The sequence below is a fragment of the Rattus norvegicus genome, chromosome 18, assembly GCF_021556685.1.
Source record: "Rattus norvegicus strain SHRSP/BbbUtx chromosome 18, alternate assembly SHRSP_T2T, whole genome shotgun sequence".
Lineage (NCBI taxonomy): Eukaryota > Metazoa > Chordata > Mammalia > Rodentia > Muridae > Rattus > Rattus norvegicus.
This window is the reverse complement of record NC_141551.1, coordinates 74,376,348-74,392,803: the sequence shown is the minus strand read 5'-3', so window position 1 is coordinate 74,392,803 and position 16,456 is coordinate 74,376,348. Positions and strand designations below refer to the sequence as shown.

The 16,456-nt window shown below is 42.2% G+C and overlaps 1 protein-coding gene across 1 annotated transcript in view; it reads left to right on the top strand.

Annotated features, from left to right (window-relative positions):
* Setbp1 (SET binding protein 1) overlaps positions 1 to 16,456 on the top strand; it is a 361,705-nt gene that overhangs the window by 177,190 nt on the left and 168,059 nt on the right. The window contains 1 exon segment of the mRNA NM_001427626.1: positions 12,597 to 12,650. Coding sequence (NP_001414555.1) covers positions 12,597 to 12,650 — 54 coding nt within the window.

Sequence of the window (16,456 nt, the reverse complement as noted above, 5' to 3'; positions counted from 1 at the left end):
ACTCACATTGTCTCTTCTTTTAGAGATAGCAAAGGTGAGTAGGTGCATATACTCAGATGTACCTTGTCATTTCTAACATCCCTCTATCTTAAAACACACACACACACACACACACACACACACACACACATACACACCAATGAATCCCATGCCCCTCAGGCTGTGGGTGCTCACACTTGTTTTGGAAAAAAGTTTTTGTTTTCCTCAAGGCTGTGTGTACTCTCGAGTTCCTTGCCTGGTGGAAGGGAAATAGAGCCAGTGATGACTCCAGGAGCCGCTTCAGAGTGATTATGGCATCACTGGTTGTGGGTGAATGCTTCCCCAAACAAGGCTTGAAGTAGCAAGAAATACAGAAAGAAAACATAGACCTCCATCTCTGAAAGAACAGTAAGTGATACAGGCAGGCCTCCTTCCAGCCACACAGGATTTGCTGTCTCCTGAGCTGTGTATGCCTAAAGCCTCGCTAGTTCACTGCCACAGTGTATATAATATGCTGCCCTTAAGTACCAGCTAGGCTCTAGGTGATCCCCACCTTTAATAACCGAGAGTGGGTGTGAAGTCTGTAAGTGTTCTGTGTGAGCGTCCAGGATGCTCATCAAATTCAGAGGCTTTCAGAGCATGTGGACCTTGCAGAATTCTTTATTGTGGCGATACAGTGTACCAAAGGACACCTTGCAGTGTTTCTTTGGTGGGGAAGGAGTGTCTTAAGGGTCAGCAAAAAAAGCAAGTTTTCCAGAGTCATAAGTGAATTGTCCAGTGTGACTGCTAAAACATGCATCAACACTGTCACTGTTGTCATCTCTGTGCTTGTGAGACACTGAAAGGATCGAGGTATTTAATTACTAGAAGTCAAACCAAGTTAGCAGTATCTTCCAGCCCCGGTGAGGCTTCATTTCCATTGTTCATCATCTTAGTGGGCAACGAGTAGACGAGTACCTTCTAAGGAAATCAGTCAGCAATTCTGAGGACACCCATTTAGAAGAGGGATGGAGTAGAAGCCAAGCACACATTAATTCCTGTGATAAGAAAACAGGGTACCTTAATGGAGTTAGAAGTTGAAAGAGACACAGTGCAATATAACTGAGTCATCGAAGTGAGTCTAGAGCCCCAATTCTCCATAGCTTGGTGAGATGATCACCGAGCTCTTGCAAGCAAAATCATAGAGCGTTTTGAGCAAACTTTGGTTCATTGAGACCACATCATGTGAGACACAAATGCACACATATTCTCCATATCCCAGCCAAGAGAAGTTGCTGGTGAGCCAGCTGTTTCCAGAAGTTCCCATGAAATATCAAAAAGGCATAGCTTTAGCGAGATACAATGTACCTGTGTGTTCTAAGGTGTTATGCCTGCCTCAGGGTCACCATGCTTAAAGTTTATCCCTATTTTCCAAGGACATTTTGTTTGCTAAATCTACTGAGAATGCCTTTTGGAACGGCATCAGACTTTGCAAAATTTCTCCACTGAGAACAAACCTGTTTGGAAAACAGCCAAGTGTCTGGATCCTTAAAGAATTTTCAATCTGGTTCCCCGGATTTATGATCCTTACGTGTTTAGTTCAAGAGCAAGGCCTTCTGAGGAAGGGGTAGTAGTTTGGCTGCACGAATATTTGTTCTAAGTACTTATCTGTGTGTAGTACATTGATGATAGATAGACAGACAGACAGACGGTCAGTCAGACAGACAGACAGAAGTTAGGTGCAACTCTCGACCCTCATCAGACAAGCTTCTATTGCTGTGAATGATGATCAATACAAGGTCCTAGTTCAGGAAATTGGTAACTGTGGAGTTTGCATCCTTAGATTGAACAACCAGATTACACTCTATCCCCATGTGGCCTGGGGAACATTGTAGAAGAGAGAATAGAAATATTCTGAGAGCCAGAAATTGGGAAGGAGTGCAGGAAAGTGTCTCTGGGAAATAACGGGGTCACTGTACTGGTGGTGGATGTGGCTGACTACAAAATAAGATCGAGCCACTCAAAATTTCTATCAAGACATGGGAGGGTCTCATAAAACCCCTCCCCTAGCTAAGGAGTGCTGGCAGTTGGCAGTTTACAAAGTACTAGAGTAGGGGGATTCAGTCTTCTTCAGACCAGTGCCTGAGGTAGGTTGCCCACTCTCCAGTGTAATGTGGACTCATGCACATGTGAACAGCATTGACCAGACTCAATAGCTTAAGAGAAAAGGATATAAAGTAAAATGGGTTATGGCGCAGATTCTGAGAGAAATTGAAGAAGGAAATTGGTGTTGGTATGATCAAAAGACATTGTTCTAATGCATGAAATTGAATGAATGGATGTGTGGATGGGTGGATGGATGGATGGATGGATGCATTAAAAGAAAAGGAACCCCTAAGCAAAGGTGTTTGGTAGATGAAGATTGTCCTTTTAAAGTTTTAGGGACTTGCAATATGTCTAGATGGTAAAGTAATTTTCATGTAATCCTGATACTTGGGGTTGGTTCTCATAACCTAGAGGGGAAGGATAGCAGACTCCCAGAAGTTAGGTATCATGTGACCTCCACCTGTTCATTATTTCACACCCTCTCTCAAACTCACACCCTCACACATACGATAGATAGATAGATAGATAGATAGATAGATAGATAGATAGATAGATAGATAGATAATTTGTCATAGACGGTTAGTCCTTCCAAAGCAGAAGACCCTACTTTCCTTCTCTCTCTTTGACGAAAGTCACTGTGTTTTCCCTGAACTTCTTGCCTTCTTTTGTACAGATCTTTCATGCTTTTAGGAATAAAATTGTTCTGGCTACTTACGCAACACACAGATCTTGGAATATTTAGCAATCTTCACAGAAGTGCTAAGGTCTGAATGTAGAGCGTGTTTGCCATTTCCCTCTGTGGTTAAAAAGTGATTATAACGCTGTCGGCTTTTTAAGAGATGAGATATTTCCTTCCCACAATAAATGACTACTACTTTAACTTAAGTATTTTTGTGGGGTCGTGTGGAGAGCAAGTAAAGATGTATGTGGGGGCCAGAAACTGACATCAGGTTTATCTTCCTTCAAAGCTCTCCTTATTTGTTTGTTTGTTTACTCAATGTCTGTCCCAGTGCCTGGGACTCTCTTATTGACTAGACTGAACGGACAGTTAGTCCCAGAATCTCCCTGCCTCTTCCTCCAAGTGCTCAGGTTACAGGAGTTTCTTTTCATGCTCGGCTTTTGACATGGGTACTAGAAATCTAAAGTTAGATTCTGTTTGTCCAGTAAATACTTTACCCCACATCTTCCAGTTGGGTTGTTTCCTTTTTTTTTCTTCCTATTTCTTTTTTTATTTGTTTTGGAAATGCCTATCTACTGTTTATCTTGGTAGGTGTCTCTAAAAGATTAAGGCTTTCCTAAGTGGGATGCAGTGACCCACGACTGCGTTGAGATTGCTGGCCATGCTACCACAAAGAATGGCTGCAAATGAACGTAATTTCCGACTGTAAATGGAGTTGAGTGTACTCTATAGATCTGTCATTTACAACTGCGTGCCTTTGAATAAGTGATTCAGTGTTGCTAGGTTTCTGTTTTCTCCTTTGTAAAACAGTATAATTATAGTACCACTTTATGAAGTTTTCGCGAAGACTTAATGCCATTAGCCTTTGGAAATTTATAGGGATTCCCAACCTTGTTTGCTCAAGGGGAATGAGATGGAGAGGGCTAGAAGAAGGCAAGGAGAGTTCGGGAGGGATAAGAGGAGGGAGGGAAGGAGAGGGGAGAGGAAAAAAAGGGAAGAAGGAGAGGAAGTGAAGGAGACAGGAGAGGAGGGAGGGAAGGAGAGAGGGAGGGAAGAAGAAAATGAAGTGGGAGGCTAGATAAATAGGGTTGTACAAAGAGGAGGATTGATCTTGGCCAGGAAGGAAAGATGCCTGTAATCATGAACAATATTTACAGTGGTGGATGCCAGGCCTCAGTGATTCTCGTATCCGCTATACTCAGGAACATAGTTCTTTAGGGGCAAACGCAATCCAAGTTCAAAAGAACATATTGAGGGTAAGTTCACCAGGCAGAGCCATTGCCTCCCATGCCTACTATGTTAGGCTACAATGGTTTGAAATCTAATGCCTCCATTGATAGTGGTCAGGGCTGCCTCCCAGGCTTGGGAAGGAGGTGGGGACACCTCTTGACAAGATTCCTGAGTGGGGCTTGGATGACTCCAGACTAGGCTGTTAAGAGTTGTTACAGAATTCCTGGTAGGTTTCTGCCAGTGATTTTCCCATTTTATCCGAGGCTTATAAATGTGAAATTACTTGTAAACTACAAGGTCCCACTGTTCCTGACCTTGCCTTAACTTCATCTGTTTTACATACCTACCTGTAAGCGTGATTGATTGCTTCAGATTTGACTCTAGGAATTCAGATCCTCTGCCAAACGATCATACTGAGTGAAAAACATTTGCTTCCAGACCAAGGTCCTCTCACTGGTGCTTTGGGTTATCTTACATGTTCTCAAGTATTAGAATATATCAATTTACAAAGGAAATGGTGGCTTAGAAGCATTGATACGTGCTTGGAGCCACACAAGCAAACTATTTGGTCAGTTTTAAGCAAAAATTTAGTAATCGATAAGAAGGAGGTAAGGATGGGTGTCTCCAAGCACGTGGCTTTGCTTAGCATGTGTGAGATGTCAGAGCTCCTCTGTGAGTGTTGTACGAACATTGCAAAGTGCCAGGCGACGCTTGTCATATGATTTCTTAATTTTGTTGAGATGAAAGACGCAAAGCCCGGTTTGCCCCTGCAGATGTAACTCATCTTCGGCTCCTTCTCTCCCTGGGATGGGAAATACACTTTAAAACGTGGGGTTTTGGAACCTCAGAATGAACAAAGAGGGCTTCCCTGTCTGCCAAGTACTGAAGGAAGGGTGAGCATTTTTCCTGTTAGTGGCTCACGGCAGACATCAAAGGATGTTCAGAAACAAGGTGTGGATACATGCTTCTTGACAGAGATGACCACATCAGAGTCTTCTATGTGGTGGACTGGCTAAATTATTTTCTCAGGTAAAGTCTGTATAAAGGCTTTTCTTCTTAAGGCATGTGTTTTCAAGTTGTAATTTTTTTTTATAAATGTTCAAATCAAAACATGACAAATACTTGTAATACATTATGCCGTTATGGATGGAATAGGGAGTCATGGCCAGGGATGGCCCTTTTCTCAAACATTGCTCAGTCCACAGGAAAACTCTATAATCTAGAATCCCTTAAGGCATTGCTCTAAAAGTCTTCTTCTACATGGTCCATTACACAATGTGAGAAGCATCATGGAGAACATGATAAAACCTCCCACAATATATGTTCCCAGCGGTCCCGGGTTTTGAGAGGGAATTATGATGTACTGAAAAGGAATGTGTGTTAGTCAGGCCGGACTGTGACATTCTGCTATCTATGGATAATGAGCTCCAGAAATGATCTAAGCCTCTTAAACATGTTTTTACTAAAATGCTTAGAAAATGACAATAATTAGCCTCCATGTCACCAGTTTATAGCAAAAATTTCTAGTAAACTTTCTGCAGAATACCACCCACATTGACCCCCATGAAATTCAATTTTCTCATTCCAAGGAACAATGACTTGGCAAGAATTGCACGCATAAGTTTAAAATGGGCATCATGAGTGTATATAGAACTAAGACCATGTTGCCTAGATGTTGTGTTTCTTTAGCTCTTTCTTGGAACGTGAGCTGTGCTTGCTCAAGTGTGTGTCTTGCTAAACTTCAGACAGAGAGAACAACTTTAGCAGGTCCAAATAACACAAGCAAGACTCATCCTCTTAATGGCTTCAGATAAGCCACAGCATTCAGATATGTAGGCACAGTACTATAAAGCCAAGAGTGCATCTTTTCAAGGTTGCCCGTGAAATCTTAAAGCAAAAATTGGAAAAACTCTTTTGGTTACATCTCTAGAGAAAATCAGAAGACTTTGTAGGAGACCTCACCTGTACACATTAGAACCACATCCCACATCATTTAAAACATAACAAGAGACAAATACAAGAAACAAAGACCTGGTCTGCTTACAGTTATATACAGTGGTTGTTACTAGAAACCCTTGTCAGTGTAGAGCCAAGAGTCTGGATCTAACACTGATGATGTCAGAGGCAACAGGTTTAACCATTGCAATTCCATGAGGCTGAGAGGATTCAGTAAAAGGGCATATCCGAGTAGGATCTCAAGCATAATTGTTTAACTTGCATTTTAGGTTGAGAGGGGGCCTTCCTTGGACTCTGCTCTGTGCATACCAAGTGCCTTGGTAGTTAGAATTAATACACGTTTATTTAGAAGGTTGCTTACACTTACCTTGGCTGTGGATTTGACTTCTGCCTCAATGGGATTTCGAACTCACTTAGCATGTTAAGTAGTTATCTGCATACAATCTTATTTGTAAAACAGTGAAGAAGCCATCTCACTCCCTTTCTCTGACATTCAGAGGTGTAGACCAGATTTTTGAGGGGTGTCTTTTTAGCAGTGAGTTATTTGAGGCAGGGGAAGAAACAGAATAAATAGTATCTCCTCTCTCTAGCTCTCTCTTAGATTCCTGTTCTTGAATAGGCGGATGGAAATGCGATGACTACTTGGGGTGCTCCAATGCTCTGTGAATGCAGCCAGTGGGAAGAATGTCATGCAGTTAGTGGAAAAGCAGGATGCAAAGAGCTTAAATGTCCCTAAAATTAATCTCAAGTTTTCATCATTGTGCTTCATGCTTTCTGCCAACACCATGTCATTTATCATACCTATGACGAGTAACCAGTTGGCTCAGTGGCCTCCTTCTTGTTCTGTGTTTGCCTTTCTGCCTGCCGTGCTTGTGGATATGAAGTCCTTAGTGGCTCATTGTTTCAGAGTCTGCTCTGGGGGCCTTTTTCTTTCTCTGTCCTAGCAAACCTTCTGTTCTTCTTGATTCTTTCTGTATCCCAGCCTTCCACCCACAGATTTCTGAGCATCTAAAACTTAAGTTTTGAGGAAAACATCAATCTTAAAATACATATGTAAAATATACTACATGCTTTCATTGGTTATGTCATTCAGTCTGTCTGAACTACATTTTTCTTTTCAAAGGAGAGAGTGGGCCCAGTCCACCTCTAGTAACCTCAGACAGGTATGTAATTGGATAGTTGTCTTGGCTTGCTGGGACATTGTCTGAACATAAGTCACTCTAGGTTTTCTGTACATGAAATCATTAGTAAAACATGATTGAGCTTCCCCCTTCTACAGCTAAAGTAAGGATCCAGTGGCATTTCATAGAAAAGAGAGGAAAAAACTCCATTTCCTACAATATGGCAAAGAAGAACAAAGGTTTGGAAGGAAGGAAGGTTGGCTAGAGGGCTCATTTAAGGAAAGGACAATGTCTTTGAGGACGTTTGTCAATGATCCTTTATTCTCCCCAGAGCCATCTGTACTCTGTCCCTTTGCTTGCCTACTTCTGTATCTACCCATCTACATATTCATGGTACACATCAGCATCTCTGTCCCTGTCCTACACATCAGCATCTCTGTCCCTGGGTTGAATTTTCTGGGAAACTTGAGTGAAACTGGGGTCCAAGGACAGACACCCTGAAATTTAATTTTTCCAATGTCGGGTCCGAACTAAAAACCCCTCGGCTTCGATTTTCAGAATGACCCATGTCTTGATCCTAAACTGTTTCCCAGACAGGGTCTGTTGTCAGCCAAGGAATCTGTGGGGGATGTGATCATCCTGTCTACCCTGGTGCCGAGGGTGTGCCCTTTCACTTAATGCCCTGCCAAGAGAAGAATGGGACAGGAACAGAGAGGAGGAGAGTACAATGCACTCCTTTTTCAGTGGAAACTTTAGAGACTGTGGTGCTTTAAGGCAGGGAGATCCCCCTTGAAGGGACAGTCTTAGATGGCTGATAGGCTTCTTGATCACAGTATTGTAGTGACTTGGAGAGGGAGCCAAATGGAGAGCTGCGTTCAGAAGGAATGGAGAAACAAGAGAACAGACTATTTCTTCTTGGGAATCTGAGTGGATTTTTTCTTCTCTCCCTGGTGAAAAGCTGGAACCTTCCTTCATCTTTCTCCAGCTCTCATTCTGAGTTTAGAGAGACAAAGACACACCCTGAATGTATGCCAAGAGAGAGACTGTGGCTCTTTAAAAATGGAAGGCAGGGTCATCTTCTAGTATTTGATCATGAGCTGTTTGAGAGAGCCGTAGAGTGTGCAGGGAATGAGATTGGACTGAGCAGGGCCCCAGGAAAGCTCCCTGCTTCACCAGGGAGAGGAGAACATTTGCTTTCTTTTGCCTTTTAAATGAAATTCTGCCTGCCCTCCTCCCTGTACCTGCTCGGCTCTCCAACTGAGATTGTTACAGACATGCAGCCATCCTGGGAAAGGGGGGATCCTTGCCATCAACTTTAGCCTGATTGAAGTCCCTAGAGCTGGGTAGATTTCATTTTTCTCTTTTCCTTCTCTGTTTATCATGGAGACTCCCCACACGGTAAGGCTGTCCTGGACATTGAACTGTTGTTCAGTACCAAATGGACACAGGGTCATGGTGGGAAGAGATAGTGGTGAAGGATCCATGACCTGTTTTTCTGTTTTCTTTTTATTATTATTATTATTATTATTATTATTATTATTATTATTATCATTATCATCATCATCATCATCATCATCATCATCACCACCACCACCACCACCATCATCATCATCATCATCATCATCATCATTTGGTTGCTTTGGTTGTTGGGGGTGGAGGTGCTGGTGCTGGTAGTGGTGTGTGCATGTGTGTGTCTGTGTCTGTGTCTGTGTGCACAACTTTCAGATGCCAATTCTCACATTCCACAATGAGTTCCAAGGGCTGAACCCAGGTTTTTAAGATCATACGACAAACACTACCGTGAAGCCATCTCTCTATCCCTTGAATCTGTGCACATTTTACCTGTGCCTCAGCTCCAATAGAATCTCTGTGAGTCTCTGTGTCATCCTTAGAAGCTGAGACAGTTCTGTGTGGACACTGTGGTCCACGGGACTGCCGCTAAACACAACAACTGTTTGTGCAAAGTTTCTAAGGATTAGGAGATGTCATCTTACTAATGTCACTATTGGCTCTTTTCCACCTACAAAATAAGATTTTTTTTCTTCGTCTGTTTTAGTGAAAAACTCTCTGTTTTCAAGTGAAACCGTCATTCTAATTGAAAACTGAGTAGCACACCTCAAATGCCTGACAACCAGCCATTTCCCCTTGACCATTTCAGAATGGGTATCTCCTTTAGGGAGCATTTGTATCACAAGTGTATGCTCTGCTTAAAATCTCCGGTGTTTGGTGGTAGCATGGTTAGAGCCTGAGAGCCTGGAGGAGAGTCGGTGTGGTCTGACACATGACAGGCTTCAGCACACTGCCCTTTCAGGGATCACTTTTAGGAGAGGTCACAATACTTCCCTTCAGTTATTTCCAGCCCAGATAGTATCTTCCATGGATGCTAAGCTGTAGGTGAAATACTTGGCATGTCCAAGAAGAAATATTGGAGACATTTAGACTCTATTTAATACCCACCAACCCTGACATCACTCCGTGCATCTTCCTACTCAGCAGAGAGAGACAGACACATCTGAACTTCCATGGACCATTGAACAGGTCACTATTGCATGGGCAGAAAAACAAGAGCTCTCTTTCTGGCTGGTTGGGAATCTATTTGCTGTTTAACCTCTGTCTTTGCATCTTACCCATCCTTAAATTTAACCTGTGACTTCTACTCTGAAGTAAAAGCCGATATTCTCTCCTATGCCCAAGAACAGATAAAAGAGGTGGTTCTCATCTCAGGAGCTCATTAATCCGTTGTAACATTGAGATGCTCTCCACACAGAAAATGTGCTGGCTGCTGAGTACCATTTCCTTTTGTCAGCTTCAACGATAGCTTCAGTTGTCTCTCAGACGTCTCCACACCCAGCAATTGAGTCACTCTTGTCTGCACCTCAAGGTTGACAATCTCTCCCACTTCCCTCTCAAGTCTGTTGCTCCGTGGGTTATTTAGTGACTAACTGTATGTTCTGACACTTCCCTAACACATTCCAAAGTGCAGAACTCACATCAAATAATGTGTCACTCATGGCTTGTTAGACAAGAGTCTTGTTGGGCATGTTGTTGTTATTCTTAAAAATATATATGCAGCAATAGAAAATAGAAATTTAAGGAGTTAAGAACTAAAATGCACACATATTTCTTTCTGAGAGAACAGAAGAGAGGAATTTAGATTTCTTTGCTGGGCGAGTCCATTATAGCTTTGTCAAGTACCAAAAAAAGACATAACAAACCATAATCAAGCCTGCTGGATTTCTCTGCAAATGGATTTGCTCAGTTCTCAGTCCCCACCATGGATCTGAAGAAATGCTACACATTTGAAGATTCTTTGAATACACTTGTAATTTATCCTCACTGTCAGGATTGCAGAGCTAAGAAATGGATATTTTAGTCCCTTGTCTCTGCCAGCCTGGTGAGCCAGATGGGTTGGTGGCTGAAGTCGAAGAGCCTGGAACACTTAGGAGCCGAATCTTATGTGCTGATGCATGTTGGTGGCTTTATGCTTGTCTGATGTCTTTGCTTCTTCGCCCTCTTTTCCAGCTCAGTTAAAGGCTTGCATTATATTGCTAAGTCTCGAAGAGTAGGTGATCGTTAGCCAGAAATAAGTGTCTTGAAGAAAGGGCCAGTTAAGGGTCATTGATCAGGACATAAGCATGATGTTACTCCAGGAGACTCTTTTGACTAAAGTTCTGATTCTCAGCCTTTTCCCTGTGACCACCTTGATCTCCAAAAGTTCTCTGATGTGTAGCAATTCACATACACACTCTAGAAGATAAGGCATGATCACTGGCGATATACGATTTCAACCAAAAACATATGCAGTTCTCAGTAATGCCTGGAAAATAGTTTAATTTCAATCAAATTTCTCATAGGTAAAACGGAATTAATTTCTGTCTCAGGGTTGATGGGATTAAAATGAAGGCTAGATTAAAAGACAGCCCAGCTACGTGCAAATGCAGGAGTGGAACCTGTTGTTCTGGATGCTAGCATTCCAAATGAATACAAATAAATAAAAGCTGTATATGCCACAGTAATCAGTGTACCAGGAGTGTTATAATCTCCTCCCTGTCACCACAAGGAGGCTGTGGTTGTACTGATGGATTCAAGGTGCGGGACGTAGTGATTAGCAAATCCCTTACCCTGACTTTGTTCTTCAAAGTGCTTGAAGCACCTTCTCTTCCTCTCTCTTCTATTTCAAAGGCTCTTTTCAAATTGTGTCTCACCAACCCCATCATGGCCTTTCTTCCCTTTTCTTCAAAGTCCGAGAACCAGACTCTGGTCTATCTGCTGGCGTGCATGTGCGTGAATATTTTCTGGACAGGGTGCTCAGGGAAGGCAAGGATTTCGTCTTGTGTTGTGCATGAGCTCTATGCCTGGGCAAGTCACCTCCTAGGTAACTGCTTGATTGTTTTATGATGAGTGCAGCCAGGCTGCCTTCATCCTACAATGGGAAATCTGTCCCACTGGCAGGGCAACTCCAGAGCTGAGGAGAATCAGCAGTCCTGGCTCAAATACTGCTTAGAGTCAACAAGGTAGCTAGATAATCCTCTTTGAGTTTTCCCAAATGGAAGACCCTGTAGCCTAGAAGGGCTCCCACTATTTCCTGAACCAAACAAAATATTGTGAGAATAAACATAGAGTCGTCTTCTGTAGTTTTCAGGAACACTTTCCAGGCCTATGCTGGCCATCATACCCCTTGACAAACAGGAGCTTTCCCTTTTGACTTGTTCTGACATCCTTTTCCAGATCTTTTAATCAACAGCTGGAATGTGAAGATTCTATCAGATGGTGTTATGTTATCATTGAGTGTTTACGGGTGTCAGCCACCCCACCCCCATTCCAAATATGGAAAAATACTGAAAACCTTACCTTTACCCTACAATATTGATTTAACAGAGGTGTGTGTGCACGGGCGTGCAGGCACAAGCATGTAATTGAATCTTATCCTCTAATTCTGTGTGTGATCATTTGCAGCATAAGCTATGAACACTTAACTAGAATAGAAAATTACAAGTGACCTACAATAAGTGGAAACTGAATTACGTAGGTGGGAAGAATTAAGAGTCAATTTTACTGGCTCGATTTTTAAGAAAGAAACAAACAGAAGAGAAAACGAGAAAAAGCCACGTTGAAAAGAAGTGTCATTAACTGTATATGAAACAATAACTCCTAATTTAGCAGATCATGGAATACTTTGAAAATAGGAAGGAAACCGGAACCTCCTCCTCTAGAAATGTGTTTATCTGTGGACTCACTTACATTATATATCACAATTTCAGGGAGCCAATACTCCTCAACTATAGCTTCTGTTCCCCAATTTAGACCCCTTGGACTAAGTGGTAGCACATGGAAGGAAGATAGGAGAAGGGGGAGAGAGCATGGGAGAGGTCAGAGAGGCAGCGAATACCCAGGGGGGAAGCTCAGAAAGTCTGGCTTCCTCACATTTTCTGATTGTTTGTATGGATCCCTGATCTAGGTTACAGTAATTTGGGTTGGTTGTCTTGGGGTTGCTGTGTGTAAACTTTGAGAAGCTATCCTGAGGAAAACTCCTTTGTTCTTTTCAGCTCCTCACAGCCAGTGACCCTGCAGCCAGTGACCTCAAAGGATTTCAGACACAGGTGAGTCCCCGCACTGGTTTTATGTAGTTTGTGAGCAGCAAGATCTGGTGGGAGGCTGTAAGTAAACAAGCTTGACACAAAGGCAAAAGCTTCACTGTGGACCCTCTGCTTCTTTACTTCAGGTACTGAAGAGAGGATGGCTTGGTCCGTGCTCTCCCTCCAGGGTTTCTCTCTTATTGACAAATGGTTGCTTTCTACTCTGACTTTCTTACTGTGCTATTGTGAAAAACAAAAGCCATTATAGTCAAGACTTCTAGACTGTTGGGTTAACGCAGAGCTCAATTAAAAGAAATAGAGTGAAATTAGGCCGGAACATTCCCCCCGTATCTCTTTATCTATCTCTCCCGCGTGTTTATGATTCTACACTACTCACGTGCAAATGCTTTGTATTGAGGAGCTGGTGGCCAGGCTCCTAGGCTTCCACAAAGGCAGAGAGTTGAGCATTGCTGACTGTGGTGGGAAGCAGTCCCGTTATCTCTGGCTGCGGTGCTGTCTGAGGATCACTATGGGAAGATCACAAAAGGGATCAGGCAAAAGCTTTCTGGGAGCCAGGTGTACTAGAGCATCCCTTTATTCCCAGCTCTTGGGAGGCAGAGGCAGGAGGATCTCTGAGTTGGAGGCAGTCCTTATCTACATAGGAAGATCCAGGCTAGCTAAAACCACATAGAGACCCCTTTTCCAAAAGAGAAGTTTTCTGGGGTACCGACTTAGGCATATATGCCTTACGTTTCCCCACAGCTTCCAGCCCAGGCCCAGGATCAACACAAAGATACATTTAAGAATGATGGATGTGGTGCTTGGGCCCTGGTTCCTTTTCCTGTGAAACTTTCTAGCATCCCTACTTGCTGGGGCTTTTATAATCCCACAGTCCTATATCTTTGCAGCAAAGAACACCACAGCTGGCGTCTGAACTTCTGAATGTGGAAAAGCCAACTTTCTAACAGAGTTTCATATATTTGAAATGTTTCTCTCCTTAAACCACTTGCATATTGTGCCTTTACCTCACCTCTCTTTCATGGGTTATAACCTCTCGGTACCCTGTTATTGCCAAGGCATCAGAAGATCCAGACCCTGATACAAAATGGGGATGAAGAAGGGCCAGGGAGACCTGGAGGAGGAGAACTGACAAATCCAGGGACACTAGTGAAAATCAAGAACAGACCTGACAGCCAGTCATGGTGGATATATAGAGGTTGTCCTCTCTGGTCTTTAATAATCGGAAATGAGGACACACATTCCCCTTTGTAAACACAGTGCTCTTCATGCCTGAGAGAAACAGGAAATGGCTTTCTCTAGTGAAAGCCCAGTAAATATAAACCTTACTTTTTCTCCCTCCCTCTCCTCTGCCTCTCCCAATTCAAAGACTACAAGTAGGGATTTGTAATGTAAAGAAAAACACAGCAAGTCTTAGCTTTTTCTACCAAAGAAACAGAGAAGAGGGCATGTCTGTGTTCTATACAACCATGCATATGTATGTATTGGAATTTCAATGGTCACAAAGTGCATGTATGTTGTTATGTTCTGTGTTCGTTGCACGCTTTCCATACCACCGGAAGGTCATCCATAAGCTGGTTATTCTTGCACTCGGTGATGGGACCTTCCTCAATTTCCCAGTCCGTCCTCCCTAGGCATTCTGTCTCTTGTAGGCTGAGACCTACAAAGAGCAATCTAAAGCAGGTGTGAAGACAATGTCCTCTCATCTAGGACACAAAGAGTGTACAATTATTGGTATCATTTCTATTTTGTTTATGAGTTCCCATCAAGATGGGGCCATTGCTTAGACTTTGTAGACAAATGGCCACAGTCTTGTGCACATGCTTGTGAGGGCCCAGGTGGGATATAGAAGAGAGAGAAGGGTAGCGAGGGGATCTGACTGAATGATTCACCAGCTATTCAGCTCAAGCCATAGTGTTGGGAGAACACAACTTTAAAATAAGCTCAGCTCTTTTTAAAAGGAAAGCCTGCGGGTCTTGGTTCTTTGACTTCTGTGAATTCTCCATCATTGCAAAGGAAGCTCCTTCCTTTAGTGAAAATAATGTAGTTCCACAAGGATGAGACAAGTGTAAGAGTGACTTATGAACTATAGTGATTTATAATGGATTCCTGAAATGTTAACTGATATTATGGTCAAGGGCACACAGGAACAGAGACGTGTAGGAAAACAATTTAGTGTGGAGAACATAGCAATTACTATTACTTAATTGCCTCCGCGCTCAGTAAGCATCCCTATGAGATCTTTGTATGGGTCTCTCTTTGGCATGCAAAAGCACCCTTCCACTTCTGCAACAGTTCTAGATTTTAAAATATTCTGCAGAAAAATCATCTTTATGACTCTGAGAAATACATCTAGTAACTTTGATGAGTATTTTTTATTAAAAAAATTTAGTCTTAGAGAGTATCTTATTGTTGTGAGGATTAAATGAGACATTGTGCTAGAAAGAAAGCCTACAGTGCTCAGAAAGGAAGCTTGTGTGAGAGATAGGAAGAGGTATTCCTTCCACTGGAGAAGTACAGAATAAATTATTTAAAAACGCAGACAAAGAAGAGAGGATCTCTCTATAGAGCAAATGTGAAAGATTTCCAAGTCAAGGTGTCATTCACTTGGGCTAGGAAAACAGGGAAGAGTTATGAGGTGGGAACTTTAGTCCAGGGCAGGTGAGGCCCATATGAAAGTGAGCCATAGTGGCAGTGCTTGGACTGTGTTCTGGAAACATGGAAGTTTACTTTTTGTGCCTCCTTCTGAAGGTGCTACATTAAAAAAAAATACTTAGAATTGACTTAGAGCCAATTTTCAGGTCTCAGAAATCTAGAAAAATAGTTGGACTTTAAAGTTTAACTATTTTAAAGTTTTCAACTATATTACACATGTATGTTACGTTATGGATATATTATATGTTATATCCATAAAACGATCCATCATAAAGAATATTTTTGGCTGAAAATTCTAAAATCTGGAACTGTTTCAGGGAGGGGAGAGGTAATTTTGAACACCAGAGAGAGTATCAGACAAGGATCTTACAAGGATTCTTGTTGAGTCAGATGGCAATTAGGCAACAGAAATCTCTCTGTTATTCAACCTACCATGTTTTTCTGTGTGTCTCAGATACACACACACACACACACACACACACACACACACACACACACACACACACTGATATGCTCTAAAAAAAACCCTATTGGTCTCATTGATTATTTCCATGGTTTCTATAGTCCTTTCATCAATTGTAAACTATTAGCAATTGACCATCCATTGACAAAGTCACTGGTGACTTACTCACCATACAGCACTGGGGCCGCTTCAGCAATCAGCACTATTTACCAGCCTTATTTCTTCTATATTCCCATTTACTTTGGCTTTAGTTATGAGGGTTATTTTCAATCAAACCCCAGTCATCATTTCATTTTATTTATAAAATAAATGCCCAGTTAAGCTTCTCAAACTAATATGAGCCTTAAAAACAATCACAGGCCATCAAATCTAATGCTGGTTCCTTAGGATTTTCTAATATCTAGCTCATATTTAGATGTTTCTGCAGTTAGCTACACCATTTCATAGTTGATTTGTTACAGTCAGAACAAAATCACTGTTATCTGACTTGACTTTGAATGGAAGCCAGCTGCCCATAAATTCAGCATCAACAAATACAAACATTAAAATGTGGCTCTGGCATTTCCAGAGCGCCCAGCTCCCATTGACCTCAAGCAAAATGTGTTAGTATGTGTTCACACTGCCTTTGCTTGAATATCTATGTGCTAATGACTTACTGTCTTAGTCAGTGTTTGTATTCCTTCACAAAACACCA